At 56.8% G+C, this 20,000-nt stretch overlaps 1 protein-coding gene across 1 annotated transcript in view; it reads left to right on the top strand.

The window, feature by feature from the left end:
- Positions 1–4,051: 4,051 nt before the first annotated feature.
- Positions 4,052–20,000, top strand: part of LOC139240323 (B-cell lymphoma 3 protein-like) — an 89,394-nt gene continuing 73,445 nt past the window's right edge. Inside the window, exons 1-2 of the mRNA XM_070868796.1 lie at positions 4,052–4,445; positions 15,292–15,469. Of these exons, the coding sequence (XP_070724897.1) occupies positions 4,052–4,445; positions 15,292–15,469 (572 nt within the window). The remainder of the gene's footprint in view (positions 4,446–15,291; positions 15,470–20,000) is intronic.

Below are 20,000 nucleotides of genomic sequence, written 5' to 3'. Positions count from 1 at the left end.
GGGTCTGTAACTGTGGAGAGGGTGGGTGACAGGGTTAATCCCCTCCGATAGGGAACAGGGTGTGTAACTGGGGAGATGGGGGTGAGAGGGTTAATCCCCTCCGATAGGGAACAGGGTGTGTAACTGGGGAGATGGGGGTGAGAGGGTTAATCCCCTCCGATAGGGAACAGGGTCTGTAACTGGGGAGAGGAGGGTGAGAGGGTTAATCCCCTCCGATAGGGAACAGGGTCTGTAACTGGGGAGACGGGGTGAGAGGTTTAATCCCCTCCGATAGGGAACAGGGTCTGTAACTGGGGAGAGGGGGGTGAGAGGGTTAATCCCCACCAATAGGGAACATGGTCTGTAACTGGAGAGACGGGGGGTGAGAGGGTTAATCCTCTCCGATAGGGAACAGTGTCTGTAACTGGGGAGAGGGGGAGTGAGAGGGTTAATCCCCTCCGATACGGAACAGGGTCTGTAACTGGGGAGAGGGGGGTGAGAGGGTTAATCCCCTCCGCTAGGGAACAGGGTCTGTAACTGGGGAGAGGGTGGGTGAGAGGGTTAATCCCCTCCGATCGGGAACAGGGTGTATAACTGGGGAGAGGAGGGTGTGAGAGGGTTAATCCCCTCCGATAGGGAACAGGGTCTGTAACTGTGCAGAGGGGAGAGAGAGGGTTCATCCCCTCCGATAGGGAACAGGGTCTGTAACTGGAGAGACGGGGGGTGAGAGGGTTAATCCCCTCCGATAGGGAACAGGGTCTGTAACTGGAGAGACGGGGGGTGAGAGGGTTAATCCCCTCCGATAGGGAACAGGGTCTGTAACTGGAGAGACGGGGGGTGAGAGGGTTAATCCCCTCCGATAGGGAACAGGGTCTGTAACTGGGGAGAGGGGGGTGTGAGAGGGTTAATCCCCTCCGATAGGGAACAGGGTCTGTAACTGGAGAGACGGCGGGTGAGAGGGTTAATCCCCTCCGATAGGGAACAGGGTCTGTAACTGGGGAGAGGGCGGGTGAGAGGGTTAATCCCCTCCGATAGGGAACAGGGTCTGTAACTGGAGAGACGGGGGGTGAGAGGGTTAATCCCCTCCGATACGGAACAGGGTCTGTAACTGGGGAGAGGAGGGTGAGAGGGTTAATCCCCTCCGATAGGGAACAGGGTCTGTAACTGGGGAGAGGAGGGTGAGAGGGTTAATCCCCTCCGATACGGAACAGGGTCTGTAACTGGGGAGAGGAGGGTGAGAGGGTTAATCCCCTCCGATAGGGAACAGGGTCTGTAACTGGAGAGACGGGGGGTGAGAGGGTTAATCTACTGTCAGTCACCACTATGTCAGGTTTAGGTGGGTCTGTATAATCTCTGACCTACACGTTATCTGCCTTTCCTCTCGGTTTATCAGGGTGCAATATCCTGCCTCTCTCTCAATCTTTGTCCAGAAGATTGAGCAAGAGATCCCGTAAGCCAAGGGCAGAGATCGCCAGATTACTTGGAACATGCAACCGCTCTGTCGTTTGTTTGTGTCTTCTTTAGAATGCGTTTGTGTGTGTGGGGGGGGTGCAGGGGGGACAGCCAGCTCTTGGCCTCAGCACCCCCTAGGTTCAAGGGTCAGGGGCACAATACATCAGGTCTGTGGGCCTGCAACGGACCCAGGGGTCAGCACCAGACCTGAACCCCATACAGTCCCTACCCCCTCCACACCAGCACACTGGGGGCGTGCACAGTGTCCCGAAGGAACACGGAGCCAGTCTGGAGTCAGGGAGCGAGAGAGGGAGTGAGGGAGAGAGGGGGTGAGGGAGGGAGGGAGAGAGGGTGGGAGGGAGCGAGAGAGGGAGGGAGGGAGCGAGAGAGGGAGGGAGCGAGAGAGAGAGGGAGCGAGAGAGGGAGTGAGGGAGAGAGGGGGTGAGGGAGGGAGCGAGAGAGGGTGGGAGGGAGCGAGAGAGAGAGAGAGGGAGCGAGAGAGAGAGGGAGGGAGGGAGCGAGAGAGGGAGGGAGCGAGCGAGGGAGAGAGAGAGGGAGCGAGAGAGGGAGGGAGCGAGAGAGGGAGGGAGGGAGCGAGAGAGGGAGGGAGCGAGCGAGGGAGAGAGAGAGGGAGCGAGAGAGGGAGGGAGCGAGAGAGGGAGGGAGGGAGAGAGGGGGTGAGGGAGGGAGGGAGAGAGGGTGGGAGGGAGCGAGAGAGAGAGAGAGGGAGCGAGAGAGGGAGTGAGGGAGAGAGGGGGTGAGGGAGGGAGCGAGAGAGGGTGGGAGGGAGCGAGAGAGGGAGGGAGGGAGCGAGAGAGGGAGGGAGCGAGAGAGAGAGGGAGGGAGGGAGCGAGAGAGAGAGGGAGGGAGTGAGCGAGAGAGGGAGAGAGCGAGAGAGGGTGGGAGGGAGCGAGAGAGAGAGAGAGGGAGCGAGAGAGGGAGGGAGGGAGGGAGCGAGAGAGAGAGAGAGGGAGCGAGAGAGAGAGGGAGCGAGAGAGGGAGGGAGCGAGAGAGGGAGGGAGCGAGAGAGGGTGGGAGGGAGAGAGGGAGGGAGGGAGGGAGCGAGAGAGGGAGGGAGCGAGCGAGAGAGAGAGAGAGGGAGCGAGAGAGGGAGGGAGCGAGAGAGGGAGGGAGCGAGCGAGAGAGGGAGGGAGGGAGCGAGAGAGAGAGGGAGGGAGTGAGCGAGAGAGGGAGGGAGCGAGCGAGAAGGAGGGAGCGAGCGAGAGAGAGAGAGAGGGAGTGAGAGAGAGAGGGAGCGAGAGAGGGAGGGAGGGAAGGAGCGAGAGTGGGAGGGAGCGAGCGAGAGAGAGAGAGAGAGGGAGCGAGAGAGGGAGGGAGCGAGAGAGGGAGGGAGCGAGCGAGAGAGGGAGGGAGGGAGCGAGAGAGAGAGAGAGGGAGCGAGAGAGGGAGTGAGAGAGGGAGGGAGGGAAGGAGCGAGAGAGGGAGGGAGCGAGTGAGAGAGAGAGAGAGGGAGCGAGAGAGGGAGGGAGCGAGAGAGGGAGGGAGGGAGCGAGAGAGAGAGGGAGGGAGTGAGCGAGAGAGGGAGAGAGCGAGCGAGAGAGAGAGAGAGGGAGCGAGAGAGGGAGGGAGCGAGAGAGGGAGGGAGCGAGCGAGAGAGGGAGGGAGGGAGCGAGAGAGAGAGGGAGGGAGTGAGCGAGAGAGGGAGGGAGAGCGGGGGGGGGGGGGAGCGAGAAAGTGAGAGAGGTGGGGGGGGTGGCTTGCGAGGGAGAGAGGGTCGGAGGGAGGGAGCGAGCGATGGAAGACGCAAGGGAGGGAGGGAGCGAGACAGGGAAGGATAGCAGGAGGGAAGAACAGGGCAGGGAAGGTGCGACAGCGGGAGGGAAGGACAGGGGAGGGAGGGAACGGGAGAGGGTTAATCCCCAGCCGGAGAGCTGGTGCCAAACTTCAGAGTCAGAGACAAGCGGGAGGGAGGGCAGCGGAGAGGGGTTGGAACTCCTTGGCTCCCCTCCTCTCCCAGCACCCCACCTCCCTCTCCTCCCCGGCCAACACCCCCCTCTGCTCTGTCCAAGAAACAGGGAGGTGCAGCCAAATTGTGGAGCATTTAAAGACCGCCCTGTTCCGGCCCTGAGCTGTCACATTGCCCAATAACACTTTGGCTTGCAGGGGAAGTCCCCGCTGGCTGCCAATTCTCTTTTTTTTTTGCTCTCTCTCACTGGGCTCTCTCTGTCCAACTTCCGATATTTCATTGTGAACTTCAAGCGAGAGAGTGTGTGTGTGTGTGTGTGCGTGCAGGCGCGAGTGTTCGCCTGAGCAACATAGCCAGAGCTTGTGCCGAGCAGTTTGAGAAGTTAAGACGCTTCCTACACCCAGTGCCAAGGACTGTCTGCAACAGCCGCTGTACCGATTCGAACCCGGCTTCTGCGTGGATCGAGCTGGGTCTTCCCGCTTGGCTGCAGAGAGAGACCCTCCCGACGTGTCCAAGCGCTCGAACTCCCAGTGCCACCCTCCCCGCTTGGCGATGTGCCGCCCATGCTGTTGAACGACCGTCTCTCGGAGGACGCTGACCTGCGGACGGGCGCCTGGCCCCCCCAGCCCGTTGGCGCTCATGTGCCTGGACTCCTGCGTCGTCCGGACCCAGCGCCCTGCCCCTTGGCCGGCCATGGAGGGCCACGTCTGCCCAGGCCCCCTCGACCTGCGGCTGCACAAGTGCGAGCCGCTGCTCAAGCCCCGGGCCGCGGAGCAGGGGGAGCACCCCGGCGCCCGCAAGGCGGAGCGGGCGCGCCTCTCCTTGCCGCCCCGGAAGCGGCCGTACCCAGCCGCCGCGGAGGGGCGGCCCGACACTCCCGCCCCGGCCAAAGCCGCCGCGACGGCGGACAGCCCCGGCCCCCGCCCCCCGGAGCCCGTGCGCCTGAAGACGGAGCCGGTCGAGCGTCTGGTCTACTGCGGGGGCTCGGGCCGTCTGCTGGGCCCCAACCTCGCCCCCGCCAATGGGTACTCCTACCTCGAGCCCGTCTACGTGCCCGTGGGACTGCGCCAGCTCCCGTACTACCCAGGTAAGGCCTTCACCGCAATCAAAGACAGGCTGTGCATTTGTAGAGCGCCTTTCGCGAGTGAGGGAGCGCCGTACTGCGCTGTCGGAGGGGCAGTACTGAGGGAGCGCCGCACTGTCGGAGGGGCAGTACTGAGGGAGCACCGCACTGTCGGAGGGGCAGTACTGAGGGAGCGCTGCACTGTCGGAGGGGCAGTACTGAGGGAGCACAGCACTGTCGGAGGGGCAGTACTGAGGGAGCGCTGCACTGTCGGAGGGGCAGTACTGAGGGAGCGCCGCATTGTCCGAGGGGCAATACTGAGGGAGCGACACACTGTCGGAGGGGCAGTACTGAGGGAGCACCGCACTGTTGGAGGGGCAGTACTGAGGGAGCACCGCACTGTTGGAGGGGCAGTACTGAGGGAGCACCGTACTGCGCTGTCGGAGGGGCAGTACTGAGGGAGCACCGCACTGTTGGAGGGGCAGTACTGAGGGAGCACCGTACTGCGCTGTCGGAGGGGCAGTACTGAGGGAGCACCGTACTGCGCTGTCGGAGGGGCAGTACTGAGGGAGCGCTGCACTGTCGGAGGGGCAGTACTGAGGGAGCGCCGCACTGTCGGAGGGGCAGTACTGAGGGAGCGCCGCACTGTCCGAGGGGCAATACTGGGGGAGTGCTGCACTGTCGGAGGGGCAGTACTGAGGGAGCACCGTACTGCGCTGTCGGAGGGGCAGCACTGAGGGAGTGCCGCACTGCCAGAGGTGCAGTACTGAGGGAATGCTGCACTGTCGGAGGGGCAATACTGAGGGAGCGACGCACTGTCGGAGGGGCAGTACTGAGGGAATGCTGCACTGTCGGAGGGGCAGTACTGAGGGAACAGCAAGCTCCCACAGACGACCTGATAATGACCCGGTCATCTCTTTGAGTGACATTGATTGGCCGACAAATATATTGGCCCCCAGGACACCGGGGAGAACTCCCCCTGCTCTTCTTCCAAATAGTGGCCCCGGGATCTTTTACATCCAGCTGGGAGGGCAGACGGGGCCTCGGTTTAATGTCTTATCGCATAAACGGCACCTCCGACAGTGCGGCGCTCCCTCAGCTGGAGTGGGTTATGAACCCAGCACCTTCTGACTCAGAGGCTGATACTTATGCCAGCCTGTGCCTGCGTGGACCTGCGCACGTGTGGGGGGGGGGGGGGATGCCCGCTTGGCCGTGAGGCCTTCTGCAGGCGAATAGCCCTCGCACACACACACACACACACACAGTGGCCTGCCGTCTCACGGCACGGGAAGCCAGGTTGCTTCCCCCAGGGGCCCCCTCAGCATGAACCAGCTCCTCGGGAGAGCAACGTACAGGGATCCCTGCAGCAATCGTCAGCCCACAAGGTCTGCTCTCCTGTGAGGACGCTGAGAGCTCTCTCGCTCTCCCAGTAACAAGGCTGTTCCTACTGCCCTCCTCTCCCCTCAGCCTCCCGGAGCGAGAGCGGGAATTGATGGGTCGGTGGGGTTGAGGCCAATCAGAAAGGGGGCTTGATTGAACCAATGGGATTTCCCCCTTCCTTCTGCTCCGATAGTTAAACCGCTTTCTAAGCAATCAGTATTTAATTTATTCCTTCCTGAGCATGTTTCTGTGCTGTTTTTATCCTCTGACTGTTTACCTGTGAAACTGTTCTTCGCCTGAGGCAGTCCCTCGGAGTCGAGGAAGACTTGCTCCCACTCTAAAAGTGAGTTCTCGGGTGACTGAACAGTCCCAATACGGGAACCCCAGTCCCTGTCACAGGTGGGACAGACAGTGGTTGAGGGAAGGGGAGGGTGGGACTGGTTTGCCGCACGCTCCTTCCGCTGCCTGCGCTTGCTTTCTGCACGCTCTCGGTGGCGACGAGACTCGAGGTGCTCAGCGCCCTCCCGGATGCACTTCCTCCACTGAGGGCGGACTGGTCTTTGGGCCCGGGACTCCCAGGTGTCGGTGGGGATATTGCACTTTATCAGGGGAGGCTTTGAGGGTGGTCCCTTGTAGCGTTTCCTCTGCCCACCTGGGGCTCGCTTGCCGTGAAGGAGTTCCGAGTGGAGCGCTTGCTTTGGGGAGTCTCGTGTCTGGGGGCCATGCGGACAATGTGGCCCTGCCCAGCGCAGCTGGCCGAGTGTGGTCAGTGCTTCGATGCTGGGGATGTCGGCCTCCTGTATGGCTCAGAGACATCGACGATCTACAGCAGGCACCTCAAAGCACTGGAGAAATACCATCAACGCTGCCTCTGCATGATCCTGCAAATCCCGTGGCAGCAATGCCAGTGTGAAGCTATAACGTTGAAATCTCGGGGTCACACAGTCTCAGGATAAGGGGGTCGGCCATTGAGGACTGAGATGAGGAGGAATTTCTTCACTCAGAGCGGGGTGAATATTTGGAATTCTCTGCTCCAGAGGGCCGTGGAGGCTCCGTCGTTGAGTATAGTCAAGGCTGGGATCGAGAGATTTTTGGATATTAAGGGAATCGAGGGATCGGGCGGGAGAGTGGAGTTGAGGTCGGAGATCAGCCGCGATCTTATCGGATGGCGGAGCAGGCTCGAGGGGCCGAATGGCCGACTCCTGCTCCTTGTTCTTCTGTTGCCCGACCTCGTGCCCCAGTTCTGCTCTCGTCCCGTCAGTGGGAATCTGACAGGGCTCAGGAGGGAGACAAGAGCTGGGTTTGCCCTCTGCAGGCTTTCAGGCGGTTTGGAGACACGGCCTGCTAACTGCGACCTGCTGCGTCTTTAAATATCGGATCCCATTCCCCCAATTGCTTTATTACATCGCTGGCCAGACCAGCATCTATTGGCCGTCCCGAATCGCCCCATCAGCAGCCTTCATGAACCGCTGCAGTCCGTGTGGTGAAAGTGCTCCCGCAGTGCTGTTCGGGAAAGTAGGGGAGACTGAGAAAGACTTGCAATTGTATCGCGCCTCTCACGAACACCGCACGTCCCGAAGCGCTTTACAGCCAATGAAGTACCTTCGGAGTGTGGTCACTGTTGTATTGTGGGAAACACGGCAGCCAATTTGCGCACAGCAAGCTCCCACCACACAGTAAAGTGATGATGACCCAGATAATCTGTTTTTGTTATGTTGAATAAGGGATAAATATTGGCCCCAGGACATCGGGGAGAATAACCCCTGCTCTTCTTCGAAGTGGTGCCATGGGATCTTTTACTTGAGAGAACAGACGGGGCCTCGGTTTAACGTCTCATCCGAAAGACGGCACCTCTGACAGTGCAGCGCTCCCTCTGTACTGCCCCTCCGACAGTGCGGCGCTCCCTCAGTACTGCCCCTCCGACAGTGCGGCGCTCCCTCAGTACTGCCCCTCCGACAGTGCGGCGCTCCCTCAGTACTGCCCCTCCGACAGTGCGGCGCTCCCTCAGTACTGCCCCTCCGACAGTGCGGCGCTCCCTCAGTACTGCCCCTCTGACAGTGCGGCGCTCCCTCAGTACTGCCCCTCTGACAGTGCGGCACTCCCTCTGTACTGTCCCTCCGACAGTGCGGCACTCTCTCAGTACTGCCCCTCCGACAGTGCGGCACTCTCTCAGTACTGCCCCTCCGACAGTGCGGCGCTCCCTCAGTACTGCCCCTCTGACAGTGCGGCACTCCCTCTGTACTGTCCCTCCGACAGTGCGGCGCTCCCTCAGTACTGCGCCTCCGACAATGCAACGCTCCCTCAGTACTGCCCCTCCGACAGTGCGGCACTCCCTCAGTACTGCCCCTCCGACAATGCAACGCTCCCTCAGTACTGCCCCTCCGACAGTGCAGCGCTCCCTCAGTGCTGCCCCTCCGACAGTGCAGCGCTCCCTCAGTACTGCCCCTCCGACAGTGTGGGGCTCCCTCAGCACTGCCCATCCAACAGTGCGGTGCTCCCTCAGTGTTGCCCCTCCGACAGTGCGGCGCTCCCTCAGTACTGCCCCTCCGACAGTGCGGTGCTCCCTCAGTACTGCCCCTCTGACAGTGCAGCACTCCCTCAGTACTGCCCCTCCGACAGTGCGTCGCTCCCTCAGTACTGCCCCTCCGACAGTGCAGTGCTCCCTCAGTGTTGCCCCTCCGACAGTGCGCCGCTCCCTCAGTACTGCCCCTCCGACAGTGCAGTGCTCCCTCAGTACTGCCCCTCTGACAGTGCAGCACTCCCTCAGTACTGCCCCTCCGACATTGCGGTGCTCCCTCAGTACTGCCCCTCTAACAGTGCGGTGCTCCATCAGTACTGCCCCTCCGACAGTGCGGCACTCTCTCAGTACTGCCCCTCTGACAGTATGGCGCTCCCTCAGCACTCGGAGCATTGGTCTGGATTATGGGGCTCGAGTCCCTGGAGTGGGACTTGAACCCACAACCTTCTGACTCAGAGGTGAGAGTGCTGCCCACTGAGACACAGCTTCTACATCCTAATATGCTGCAGCGCTAATTTATTTTAATTCGTTGCTGGGATGTGGGCGGTCGCTGGCCAAGGCCGGCATTTATTGCCCATTCCCTCGTCGCCACTTGCGAAGGTGGTGGTGAGCCGCCTTCTTGAACCGCTGCAGTCCGTGTGGTGAAGGTGCTCCCACAGTGCTGTTAGGGAGGGAGTTCCAGGATTGTGACCCAGCCACGATGAAGGAACGGCCGATATATTCCCAAGTCGAGGGATGGTGTGTGTGTGACTGGGAGGGGAACGTGGAGGGGGTGGTGTTCCCAGGCCCCTGCTGCCCTTGTCCTTCTAGGGGTTAGAGGTCGCGGGTTTGGGAGGTGCTGCCGAAGAAGCCTTGGCGCGTTGCCGCGGTGCATCTTGTCGACGGTGCACACTGCAGCCACGGTGCGCCGGTGGTGGAGGGAGTGAGTGTTGGAGGTGGTGGAGGGAGTGAGTGTTGGAGGTGGTGGAGGGAGTGAGTGTTGGAGGTGGTGGAGGGAGAGAGTGTTGGAGGTGGTGGAGGGAGTGAGTGTTGGAGGTGGTGGAGGGAGAGAGTGTTGGAGGTGGTGGAGGGAGTGAGTGTTGGAGGTGGTGGAGGGAGTGAGTGTTGGAGGTGGTGGAGGGAGTGAGTGTTGGAGGTGGTGGAGGGAGTGAGTGTTGGAGGTGGTGGAGGGAGTGAGTGTTGGAGGCGGTGGAGGGAGTGAGTGTTGGAGGTGGTGGAGGGAGTGAGTGTTGGAGGTGGTGGAGGGAGTGAGTGTTGGAGGTGGTGGAGGGAGTGAGTGTTGGAGGTGGTGGGGAGCGGGCCCATCGAGCGGCCTGCTTTGTCCTGGATGGTGTCGAGCTTCTCGAGTGTTGTTGGAGCTGCAACTCATCCAGGCAAGTGGGGCGTGATGTCGAACCAGCCCGACCTGTCCTGGACACGGTCTCTGGGCACCTGGCAGGACCAGAGTGTTTAACTGTCAGAGAAACCCTTCCGATCGCTGCCTCTTGGTGGGGCTTGTTGACAATACATGCGCTACCTGAGTGGGGCTTTCCAGGGCAGTGCATGTGAAGTACAGAAGCAATGGGACCCTGTGAGACCGGCAGCAAGCCAGTGAGGCTTGGCATGTGATCGGACTCTGAGGTTGCCCTAAATTCCCCTTTCAGTCTTCTGATTGTTTTCAAACGTCTCGCATGAGCAGTGCTGCCAATTAAACTGGGGGATTTTAGCATGGACGTCTAGAACTGCTTGAGAGCACGGGCTTAGATACAGAGTAAAGCTCGCCCTGCACTGTCCCATCAAACACTCCCAGGGCAGGTACAGGGGGTTCGATACAGAGTAAAGCTCGCTCTACACTGTCCCATCAAACACTCCCAGGGCAGGTACAGGGGGTTCGATACAGAGTAAAGCTCCCTCTACACTGTCCCATCAAACACTCCCAGGGCAGTTACAGCACGGGGTTAGATACAGAGTAAAGCTCACCCTACACGGTCCCATCAAACACTCCCAGGGCAGGTACAGGGGGTTAGATACAGAGTAAAGCTCCCTCTACACTGTCCCATCAAACACTCCCAGGACAGGTACAGCACGGGGTTAGATACAGAGTAAAGCTCGCTCTACACTGTCACATCACACACTCCCAGGGCAGGTACAGCACGGGCTTAGATACAGAGTAAAGCTCGCCCTACACTGTCCCATCAAACACTCCCAGGGCAGGTACAGGGGGTTAAATACAGAGTAAAGCTCCCTCTACACTGTCCCATCAAACACTCCCAGGACAGGTACAGCACGGGGTTAGATACAGAGTAAAGCTCCCTCTACACTGTCCCATCAAACACTCCCAGGGCAGGTACAGAGGGTTAGACACAGAGTAAAGCTCCCTCTACACTGTCCCATCAAACACTCCCAGGGCAGGTACAGGGGGTTAGATACAGAGTAAAGCTCCCTCTACACTGTCCCATCAAACACTCCCAGGGCAGGTACAGCACGGGGTTAGATACAGAGTAAAGCTCCCTCTGCACTGTCCCATCAAACACTCCTGGTGTCGGGTACAGCACGGGGTTAGATACAGAGTAAAGCTCCCTCTGCACTGTCCCATCAAACACTCCCGGTGTCGGGTACAGCACAGGGTTAGATACAGAGTAAAGCTCCCTCTACACTGTCCCATCAAACACTCCCAGAACAGGTACAGGGGGTTAGATACAGTGTAAAGCTCCCTCTACACTGTCCCATCTAACACTCCCAGGGCAGGTACAGGGGGTTAGATACAGAGTAAAGCTCCCTCAACACTGTCCCATCAAACACTCCCAGGGCAGGTACAGGGGGTTAGATGCAGAGTAAAGCTCCCTCTACACTGTCCCATCAAACACTCCCAGGACAGGTACAGGGGGTTAGATACAGAGTAAAGCTCCCTCTACACTGTCCCATCAAACACTCCCAGGGCAGGTACAGCACGGGGTTAGATACAGAGTAAAGCTCCCTCTACACTGTCCCATCAAACACTCCCAGGGCAGGTACAGCACGGTGTTAGATACAGAGTAAAGCTCCCTCTACACTGTCCCATCAAACACTCCCGGTGTCGGGTACAGCAGTGCGATATTTCCCAATGCCAGTGCTCGTGAGCTGGCGGGGCCCAGTTTAGGTCGGTGTGTCTGGAGTTCAGCGACGCGGGTCCGTAGCCCACTGGAAATGGGGCTGGGACGCTGGGAGTGTGGCTTCAGGCGAGGGGCCCTGAGGTCCAGGGGAGAGGTGGTCCTCAGGCTGGGTTGGGGGGGGGCGGGCAGGAGCTGTCGGTGGGTGAGGGGCCTGTGTTCAGCAAGACTTCCTGCCCATCCGCCCGTCGCACAAATTTCCCTTTCTCACACGGGGCCCAGTCAGTTACGAGAAGCAGCTCGACACGGTTTCTGAGCTGCAGGTAGACTTTGAATACTGCAGACGTATGTGGTGATGCTCAGAGTGAGGTATGCAAATCTGAGGTAAGCACCTCACACATTCTTGCTGCTGATATTTCGGGTAACGGCTCACGACTGATACAAATGAGCATCTCGTGGAACCGACTGTTACAATCGCCACTTGTATTTAAATATCGCCTTTCACATCCCAAGGCGCATGACAAGCAGCGTTATAAGACAAGACAAATAAATTTGACATCACATGAGAAGAAATTAGGGGCAGGTGACCAAAAGCTGGGTCAGAGAGTTGGATTTTAAGGAGCGTCTTGAAGGAGGAGAGAGAGGTTTAGAGAGGCGGAGAGGTTTAGGGAGGGAGTTCCAGAGCTTGGGGGCCCAGGCAACAGAAGGCACGGCCACCGATGGTGGAGCGATTATAATCAGGGATGGTCAGGAGGGCAGAATTAGAGGAGGGCAGAGATCTCGGGGGGTTGTGGGGCTGGAGGAGGTTACTGAGATCAGGAGGGGTGAAGAGGGATTTATAAAACAGGATGGGAATTTTCAAATCGAGGCGTTGCTTAACCGGGAGCCACTGGAGGGCAGTGAGCACAGGGGGTGATGGGTGAGTGGGACTCTGTGCGAGTTAGGACACGGGGCAGTGAGCACAGGGGATGATGGGTGAGTGGGACTTGGTGCGAGTTAGGACACGGGGACAGTGAGCACAGGGGGTGATGGGTGAGCAGGACTTGGTGCGAGTTAGGACACGGGGACAGGGAGCACAGGGGGTGATGGGTGAGCAGGACTGGGTGTGAGTTAGGACACGGGGCAGTGAGCACAGGGGGTGATGGGTGAGTGGGACTCTGTGCGAGTTAGAATACGGGGCAGTGAGCACAGGGGGTGATGGGTGAGTGGGACTCTGTGCGAGTTAGGACACGGGGCAGTGAGCACAGTGGGTGATGGGTGAGTGGGACTTGGTGCGAGTTAGAATACGGGGCAGTGAGCACAGGGGGTGATGGGTGAGTGGGACTCGGTGCGAGTTAGGACACGGGTCAGTGAGCACAGGGGGTGATGGGTGAGCGGGACTCGATGCGAGTAAGGACACGGGGCAGTGAGCACAGGGGGTGATGGGTGAGTGGGACTCGATGCGAGTTAGGACACGGGGCAGTGAGCACAGAGGGTGATGGGTGAGCGGGACTCGGTGCAAGTTAGGACACGGGGCAGTGAGCACAGGGGGTGATGGGTGAGCGGGACTTGGTGTGAGTTAGGACACGGGGGCAGCCGAGTTTTGGATCACCTCTAGTTTACGTAGGGCAAAATGTGGGAGGCTGGCCAGAAGTGCATTGAAATAGTCAAGTCTGGAAGTAACAAAGGCAGGGATGAAGGCTTCAGCAGTCGATCAGCTGTGTGAGATGAGCAAATGTCACATGGTCTCTGGTGTTAATTGCTTCTCCTCAGACTTTCTGACAATGCCCATCGAAGACTTCTCCGTTCCTCAGCCTCTCGCTCCATCCCTCTCCCTGGTCGCTGTCTGACACTAAACCAGACCCTTCACAACCTGGGGGTCGTATTTGACCCTGAGCTGAGCTTCTGATACATACGCCCCATCCCAAACATCACCTACTCCCCACTCCGGAACATCGCCCATTCCCATCCCTGGCTCGGCCCATCATTCTTTCTCTCTTTCTCCCTCTCGCCCTATATCTCCTTACTCTGTATCTAACCCCGTGCTGTACATGTACCTGGGAGTGTGTGATGGGATAGTGTAGAGGGAGCTTTACTCTGTATCTAACCTCCTGTACCTGTACCTGGGAGTGTTTGATGGGACAGTGTAGAGGGAGCTTTACTCTGTATCTAACCCCCTGTACCTGTACCTGTACCTGGGAGTGTTTGATGGGACAGTGTAGAGGGAGCTTTACTCTATATCTAACCCCCTGTACCTGTACCTGCCCTGAGAGTGTTTGATGGGACAGTGCAGAGGGAGCTTTACTCTGTATCTAACCCTCTGTACCTGTACCTGTACCTGGGAGTGTTTGATGGGACAGTGTAGAGGGAGCTTTACTCGATATCTAACCCCCTGTACCTGTACCTGCCCTGAGAGTGTTTGATGGGACAGTGCAGAAGGAGCTTTACTCTGTATCTAACCCTGTGCTGTACCTGCCCTGGGAGTGTTTGATGGGACAGGTTAGAGGGAGCTTTACTCTGTATCTAACCCTGTGCTGTACCTGCCCTGGGAGTGTTTGATGGGACAGTGTAGAGGGAGCTTTACTCTGTATCTAACCCTGTGCTGTACCTGCCCTGGGAGTGTTTGATGGGACAGTGTAGAGGGAGCTTTACTTTGTATCTAACCCTGTGCTGTACCTGTACCAGGGAGTGTTTGATGGGACAGTGTAGAGGGAGCTTTACTCTGTATCTAACCCCCTGTACCTGCCCTGGGAGTGTTTGATGGGACAGTGTAGAGGGAGCTTTACTCTGTATCTAACCCCGTGCTGTACCTGCCCTGGGAGTGTTTGATGGGACAGTGTAGAGGGAGCTTTACTCTGTATCTAACCCCCTGTACCTGCCCTGGGAGTGTTTGATGGGACAGTGTAGAGGGAGCTTTACTCTGTATCTAACCCCGTGCTGTACCTGCCCTGGGAGTGTTTGATGGGACAGTGTAGAGGGAGCTTTACTCTATATCTAACCCCATGCTGTACCTGTACCTGCCCTGGGAGTGTTTGATGGGACAGTGTAGAGGGAGCTTTACTCTATACCTAACCCGTGCTGTACCTGCCCTGGGAAGTGTTTGATGGGACAGTGCAGAGGGAGCTTTAGAAACATAGAAACATAGAAAATAGGTGCAGGAGTAGGCCATTCGGCCCTTCTAGCCTGCACCGCCATTCAATGAGTTCATGGCTGAACATGCAACTTCAGTACCCCATTCCTGCTTTCTCACCATACCCCTTGATCCCCCGAGTAGTAAGGACTTACTCTGCATCTCACCCATGCCCGGGGAGTATTTGATGGGAACACAGGCTGTTTGAGTTTCATTGACATCCTGGTGTGGGTAAATGGAAAATTTGCATAAAAGACAAGATTAATCCCCCTCCTTCACTGCACAAAGTGACAAATTTCTCGCAAATACTCGATAGCTAACAGCCATAAGGGAACTCATTTCCTCATTTTCAACAGATGGATGATTGAGTCGATCTGAACGAATTAACTGCTTCCATGCGAGCTCCAAGCTTCTGAATAAACAAAACACCACATTGTTCTGCTGACATGACAACAGATAATCTCCCCACTTTAAAATCTCTCCAGACAAGCCTGAATACACAGGAGAGCTTTGATGTGCTTTTGAGAAGCAAGGCCTGCATTTATGTAGCGACTGCCACGGCACCGGGCGTCTAAAAGCGCTTTGCGGCCCATGAACTACGTTTCGAAGTCTGGCCACTGTTGCACTGTGGGAAACACGGCTCGGAATCGCGCACAGACAGCTCCCGCAAACGCGGCGAGAGAACTTGCGCAGTTTCGTTGGATTTTTACCGGGCGGGCTTTTTCCTCGCGTGTCTAACCCTTTCGTCTTCCCCCTCCCCCCCCTCCCGCCTTCTCTCGCCCCCTTTTCCGACAGGTGTCAACAAATCCTACCTCGGCCCCTCGTTCCCCATCTGCCCCGTCCCGACGCACCCCATCGCGATGGGCGCACTCCCGGCCTTCCACACGACACCCTGCCCCGTGCTCTGTGCCCGCGAGGACATCCTGGCTTCCGACATCGCTATGGCAACCAGGCAGGACGAGGACGGAGACACGTGAGTCGGAGTTTGGGGAACTTGCTCTGTTGGAAACGGCGGGGGGGCGCTGGTGGGGGGGGAATGAACTTTGGCGTGGAAGTTATTTGGGTGGAATTGACCTCAAAGGGAAGATGATAGGGGTAGTGTTTGGGGTTGTATAGATTCTTGAATGTAGGCCTGGAGGACCCAGCAAGACACCAATAATGACCCAGATAATCTGTTTTATTGATGTTGATTGAGGGATAAATATTGGTCCCATGACACCGGGGAGAACTCCCCCTGCTCTTCTTCCAAATAGTGGCCATGGGATCTTTTACATCCACCTGGGAGACAGACGGGGCCTCGGTTTAATGTCTCATCTGAAAGACCGATAGATGGGGAGAGAGAGAGATGGATAGATGGGGAGAGAGAGAGAGATGGATACATGGGGTGAGAGAGAGAAGGATAGATGGGGAGAGAGAGAGATGGATAGATGGGGAGAGAGAGAGAGGGATGGATGGAGAGAGATGGGTAGATGGGGAGCGAGAGAGAGGGATAAATGGAGAGAGACAGAGAGGGATAGATGGGGAGAGAGAGAGATGGATAGATGGGGAGAGAGAGAGAGGGATAGATGGGGAGAGAGAGAGAGGGATAGATGGAGAGAGAGAGAGATGGATAGATGGGGAGAGAGAGGGATGGATGGAGAGAGAGAGAGATGGGTAGATGGAGACAGAGAGAGATGGATAGATGGGGAGAGAGAGAGGGATGGATGGAGAGAGAGAGACATGGGTAGATGGAGAGAGAGAGAGATGGATAGATGGGGAGAGAGAGAGATGGATAGATGGGGAGAGGGAGAGATGGATAGATGGGGAGAGAGAGAGATGGATAGGTGGAGAGAGAGAGACGGATAGATGGAGAGAGAGAGATTGACAGATGGAGAGAGAGAGATGGATAGATGGAGAGAGAGAGAGATGGATAGATGGAGAGAGAGAGAGATGGATAGATGGAGAGAGTGAGATGACAGATGGAGAGAGAGAGATGGATAGATGGAGAGAGAGAGAGATGGATAGATGGTGAGAGAGAGAGATGGATAGATGGGGAGAGAGAGAGATGGATAGGTGGAGAGAGAGAGATGGATAGATGGGGAGAGAGAGAGATGGATAGATGGAGAGAGAGAGATGGATAGATGGAGAGAGAGAGAGATGGATAGATGGAGAGAGAGAGAGATGACAGATGGAGAGAGAGATGGATAGATGGAGAGAGAGAGATGGATAGATGGGGAGAGGGAGAGATGGATAGATGGGGAGAGAGAGAGATGGATAGATGGGGAGAGAGAGAGAGGGATAGATGGAGAGAGAGAAATTGATAGATGGAGAGAGAGAGATGGATAGATGGAGAGAGAGAGAGATGGATAGATGGAGAGAGAGAGAGAGATGGATAGATGGAGAGAGAGAGAGATGACAGATGGAGAGAGAGAAATTGATAGATGGAGAGAGAGAGATGGATAGATGGAGAGAGAGAGAGATGGATAGATGGAGAGAGAGAGAGATGACAGATGGAGAGAGAGAGATGGATAGATGGAGAGAGAGAGAGATGGATAGATGGGGAGAGAGAAAGATGGATAGATGGGGAGAGAGAGAGATGGATAGGTGGAGAGAGAGATGGATAGATGGAGAGAGGGAGAGATGGATAGATGGAGAGAGAGAGATGGATAGATAGGGAGAGAGAGATGGATAGATGGAGAGAGAGAGAGATGGATAGATGGAGAGAGAGAGAGATGGATAGATGGAGAGAGAGAGAGATGGATAGATGGGGAGAGAGAGAGATGGATAGGTGGAGAGAGAGAGATGGATAGATGGGGAGAGAGAGAGATGGATAGATGGAGAGAGAGAGATGGATAGATGGAGAGAGAGAGAGATGGATAGATGGAGAGAGAGAGAGATGACAGATGGAGAGAGAGATGGATAGATGGAGAGAGAGAGATGGATAGATGGGGAGAGGGAGAGATGGATAGATGGGGAGAGAGAGAGATGGATAGATGGGGAGAGAGAGAGAGGGATAGATGGAGAGAGAGAAATTGATAGATGGAGAGAGAGAGATGGATAGATGGAGAGAGAGAGAGATGGATAGATGGAGAGAGAGAGAGATGGATAGATGGAGAGAGAGAGAGATGACAGATGGAGAGAGAGAGAGATGACAGATGGAGAGAGAGAGATGGATAGATGGAGAGAGAGAGAGATGGATAGATGGGGAGAGAGAGAGATGGATAGATGGGGAGAGAGAGATGGATCAATGGAGAGAGAGAGAGATGGATAGATGGAGAGAGAGAGAGATGGATAGATGGAGAGAGAGAGAGATGACAGATGGAGAGAGAGAGATGGATAGATGGAGAGAGAGAGAGATGGATAGATGGGGAGAGAGAGAGATGGATAGATGGGGAGAGAGAGAGATGGATAGGTGGAGAGAGAGAGATGGATAGATGGAGAGAGGGAGAGATGGATAGATGGAGAGAGAGAGATGGATAGATAGGGAGAGAGAGATGGATAGATGGGGAGAGAGAGAGATGGATAGATGGGGAGAGAGAGATGGATCAATGGAGAGAGAGAGAGATGGATAGATGGAGAGAGAGAGAAGGATAGATGGAGAGAGAGATGGATAGATGGGGAGAGAGAGAGGGGGATAGATGGGGAGAGGGAGAGAAGGATAGATGGTGAGAAAGAGAGATGGATAGATGCGGAGCGAGAGAGATGGTTAGATAGAACAGAAGAGATGGAGAGACCGACTGACAAGAGATTTTGTTATTCGTTCCTGCCATTTATTGCCCATTCCCTCGTCGCCCCTTGAGAAGGTGGTGGTGAGCCACCTTCTTGAACCGCTGCAGTCCGTGTGGTGAAGGTGCTCCCACAGTGCTGTTAGGGAGGGAGTTCCAGGATTGTGACCCAGCGACGATGAAGGAACGGCCGATATATTTCCAAGTCGAGGGATGGTGTGTGTGTGACTGGGAGGGGAACGTGGAGGGGGTGGTGTTCCCAGGCCCCTGCTGCCCTTGTCCTTCTAGGGGTTAGAGGTCGCGGGTTTGGGAGGTGCTGCCGAAGAAGCCTTGGCGCGTTGCCGCGGTGCATCTTGTAGACAGTGCACACCGCAGCCACGGTGCGCCGGTGGTGGAGGGAGTGAGTGTTGGAGGTGGTGGAGGGAGTGAGTGTTGGAGGTGGTGGAGGGAGTGAGTGTTGGAGGTGGTGGAGGGAGTGAGTGTTGGAGGTGGTGGAGGGAGTGAGTGTTGGAGGTGGTGGAGGGAGGGAGTGTTGGAGGTGGTGGAGGGAGTGAGTGTTGGAGGTGGTGGAGGGAGTGAGTGTTGGAGGTGGTGGGGATCGGGCCCATCAAGCGGCCTGCACCCAGTGTCCCACATCACCTCAACCCACAGCAAACCCTCACTTCCCAAGGCACTGATGAAAAGGAAGAGGTGGAGATTTATCTCGATTTACTGCTCGAGCAACACGTGGATTCTGCAGCCTCCTTCCCTTCCTTTCTCGCCCTCGTTTTCTTTTCAGCTCGTTCGCGCTCTCTCCAAAGCAAGGCTAACAAGGCAAGGGAATACACAATAAATGATCAGACACTGAGAGGTGTAGAGGAACAGAGGGACCTTGGAATGCAGGTCCACAGATCCCTGAAGGTAGCAGGCCAGGTGGATCAGGTGGTTAAGAAGGCACACGGGATACTTGCCTTTATTAGCCGAGGCTTGGAATACAAGAGCAGGGAGGTTATGCTTGAATTGTATAAAACACTAGTTAGGCCACAGCTGGAGTACTGCGTGCAGGTCTGGTCACCACATTACAGGAAAGATGTGATTGCACTGGAGAGGGTACAGAGGAGATTTACCAGGATGTTGCACTGGAGAGGGTACAGAGGAGGTTTACCAGGATGTTGCACTGGAGAGGGTACAGAGGAGATTTACCAGGATGTTGCCGGGACTGGAGAATTTTAGCGATGAGGAAAGATTGGATCGGCTGGGGTTGTTTGCTTTGGAACAGAGGAGGCTGAGGGGAGACCTGATTGAGATGTATAAAATGATGAGGGGCCTGGATAGAGTGGGTAGGAAGGACCTGTTTCCCTGGGCAGAGGGGTCAACAACCAGGGGGCACAGATTGAAAGTAATTGGGGGGAGGTTTAGAGGGGGTTTGAGGGGAAATGTCTTCACCCAGAGGGTGGTGGGGGTCTAGGGGGGAACTCACTGCCTGAAAGGGTGGTAGAGGCAGAAACCCTCACCACATTTAAACAGTACCTGGATGTACACCTGAAGTGCCGTAACCTGCAGGGCTACGGACCCAGAGCGGGAAAGTGGGATTAGGCTGGGTAGCTCTTGGTCGGCCGGCACGGACACGATGGGCCGAATGGCCTCCTCCCGCGCCGTGACTTTCTCTGATTGTGGAAGGTAGCAGAAAGAAGGGAGAGAGAGAGAGAGGGAGAGGAACAACCGGAGCTGGTTTTCCCGGCACCGGGTGTTGTTGTGAGCTGGGTGAGCAGGTAACGGGCAGACGGTGCTGTTGAATGCCAGTCTCTCTGTGTGTGTGTG

The sequence above is a fragment of the Pristiophorus japonicus genome, chromosome 31 (genome assembly GCF_044704955.1).
Source record: "Pristiophorus japonicus isolate sPriJap1 chromosome 31, sPriJap1.hap1, whole genome shotgun sequence".
NCBI classification, from domain to species: domain Eukaryota; kingdom Metazoa; phylum Chordata; class Chondrichthyes; family Pristiophoridae; genus Pristiophorus; species Pristiophorus japonicus.
This window is presented reverse-complemented; position numbering and strand designations above follow the sequence as displayed.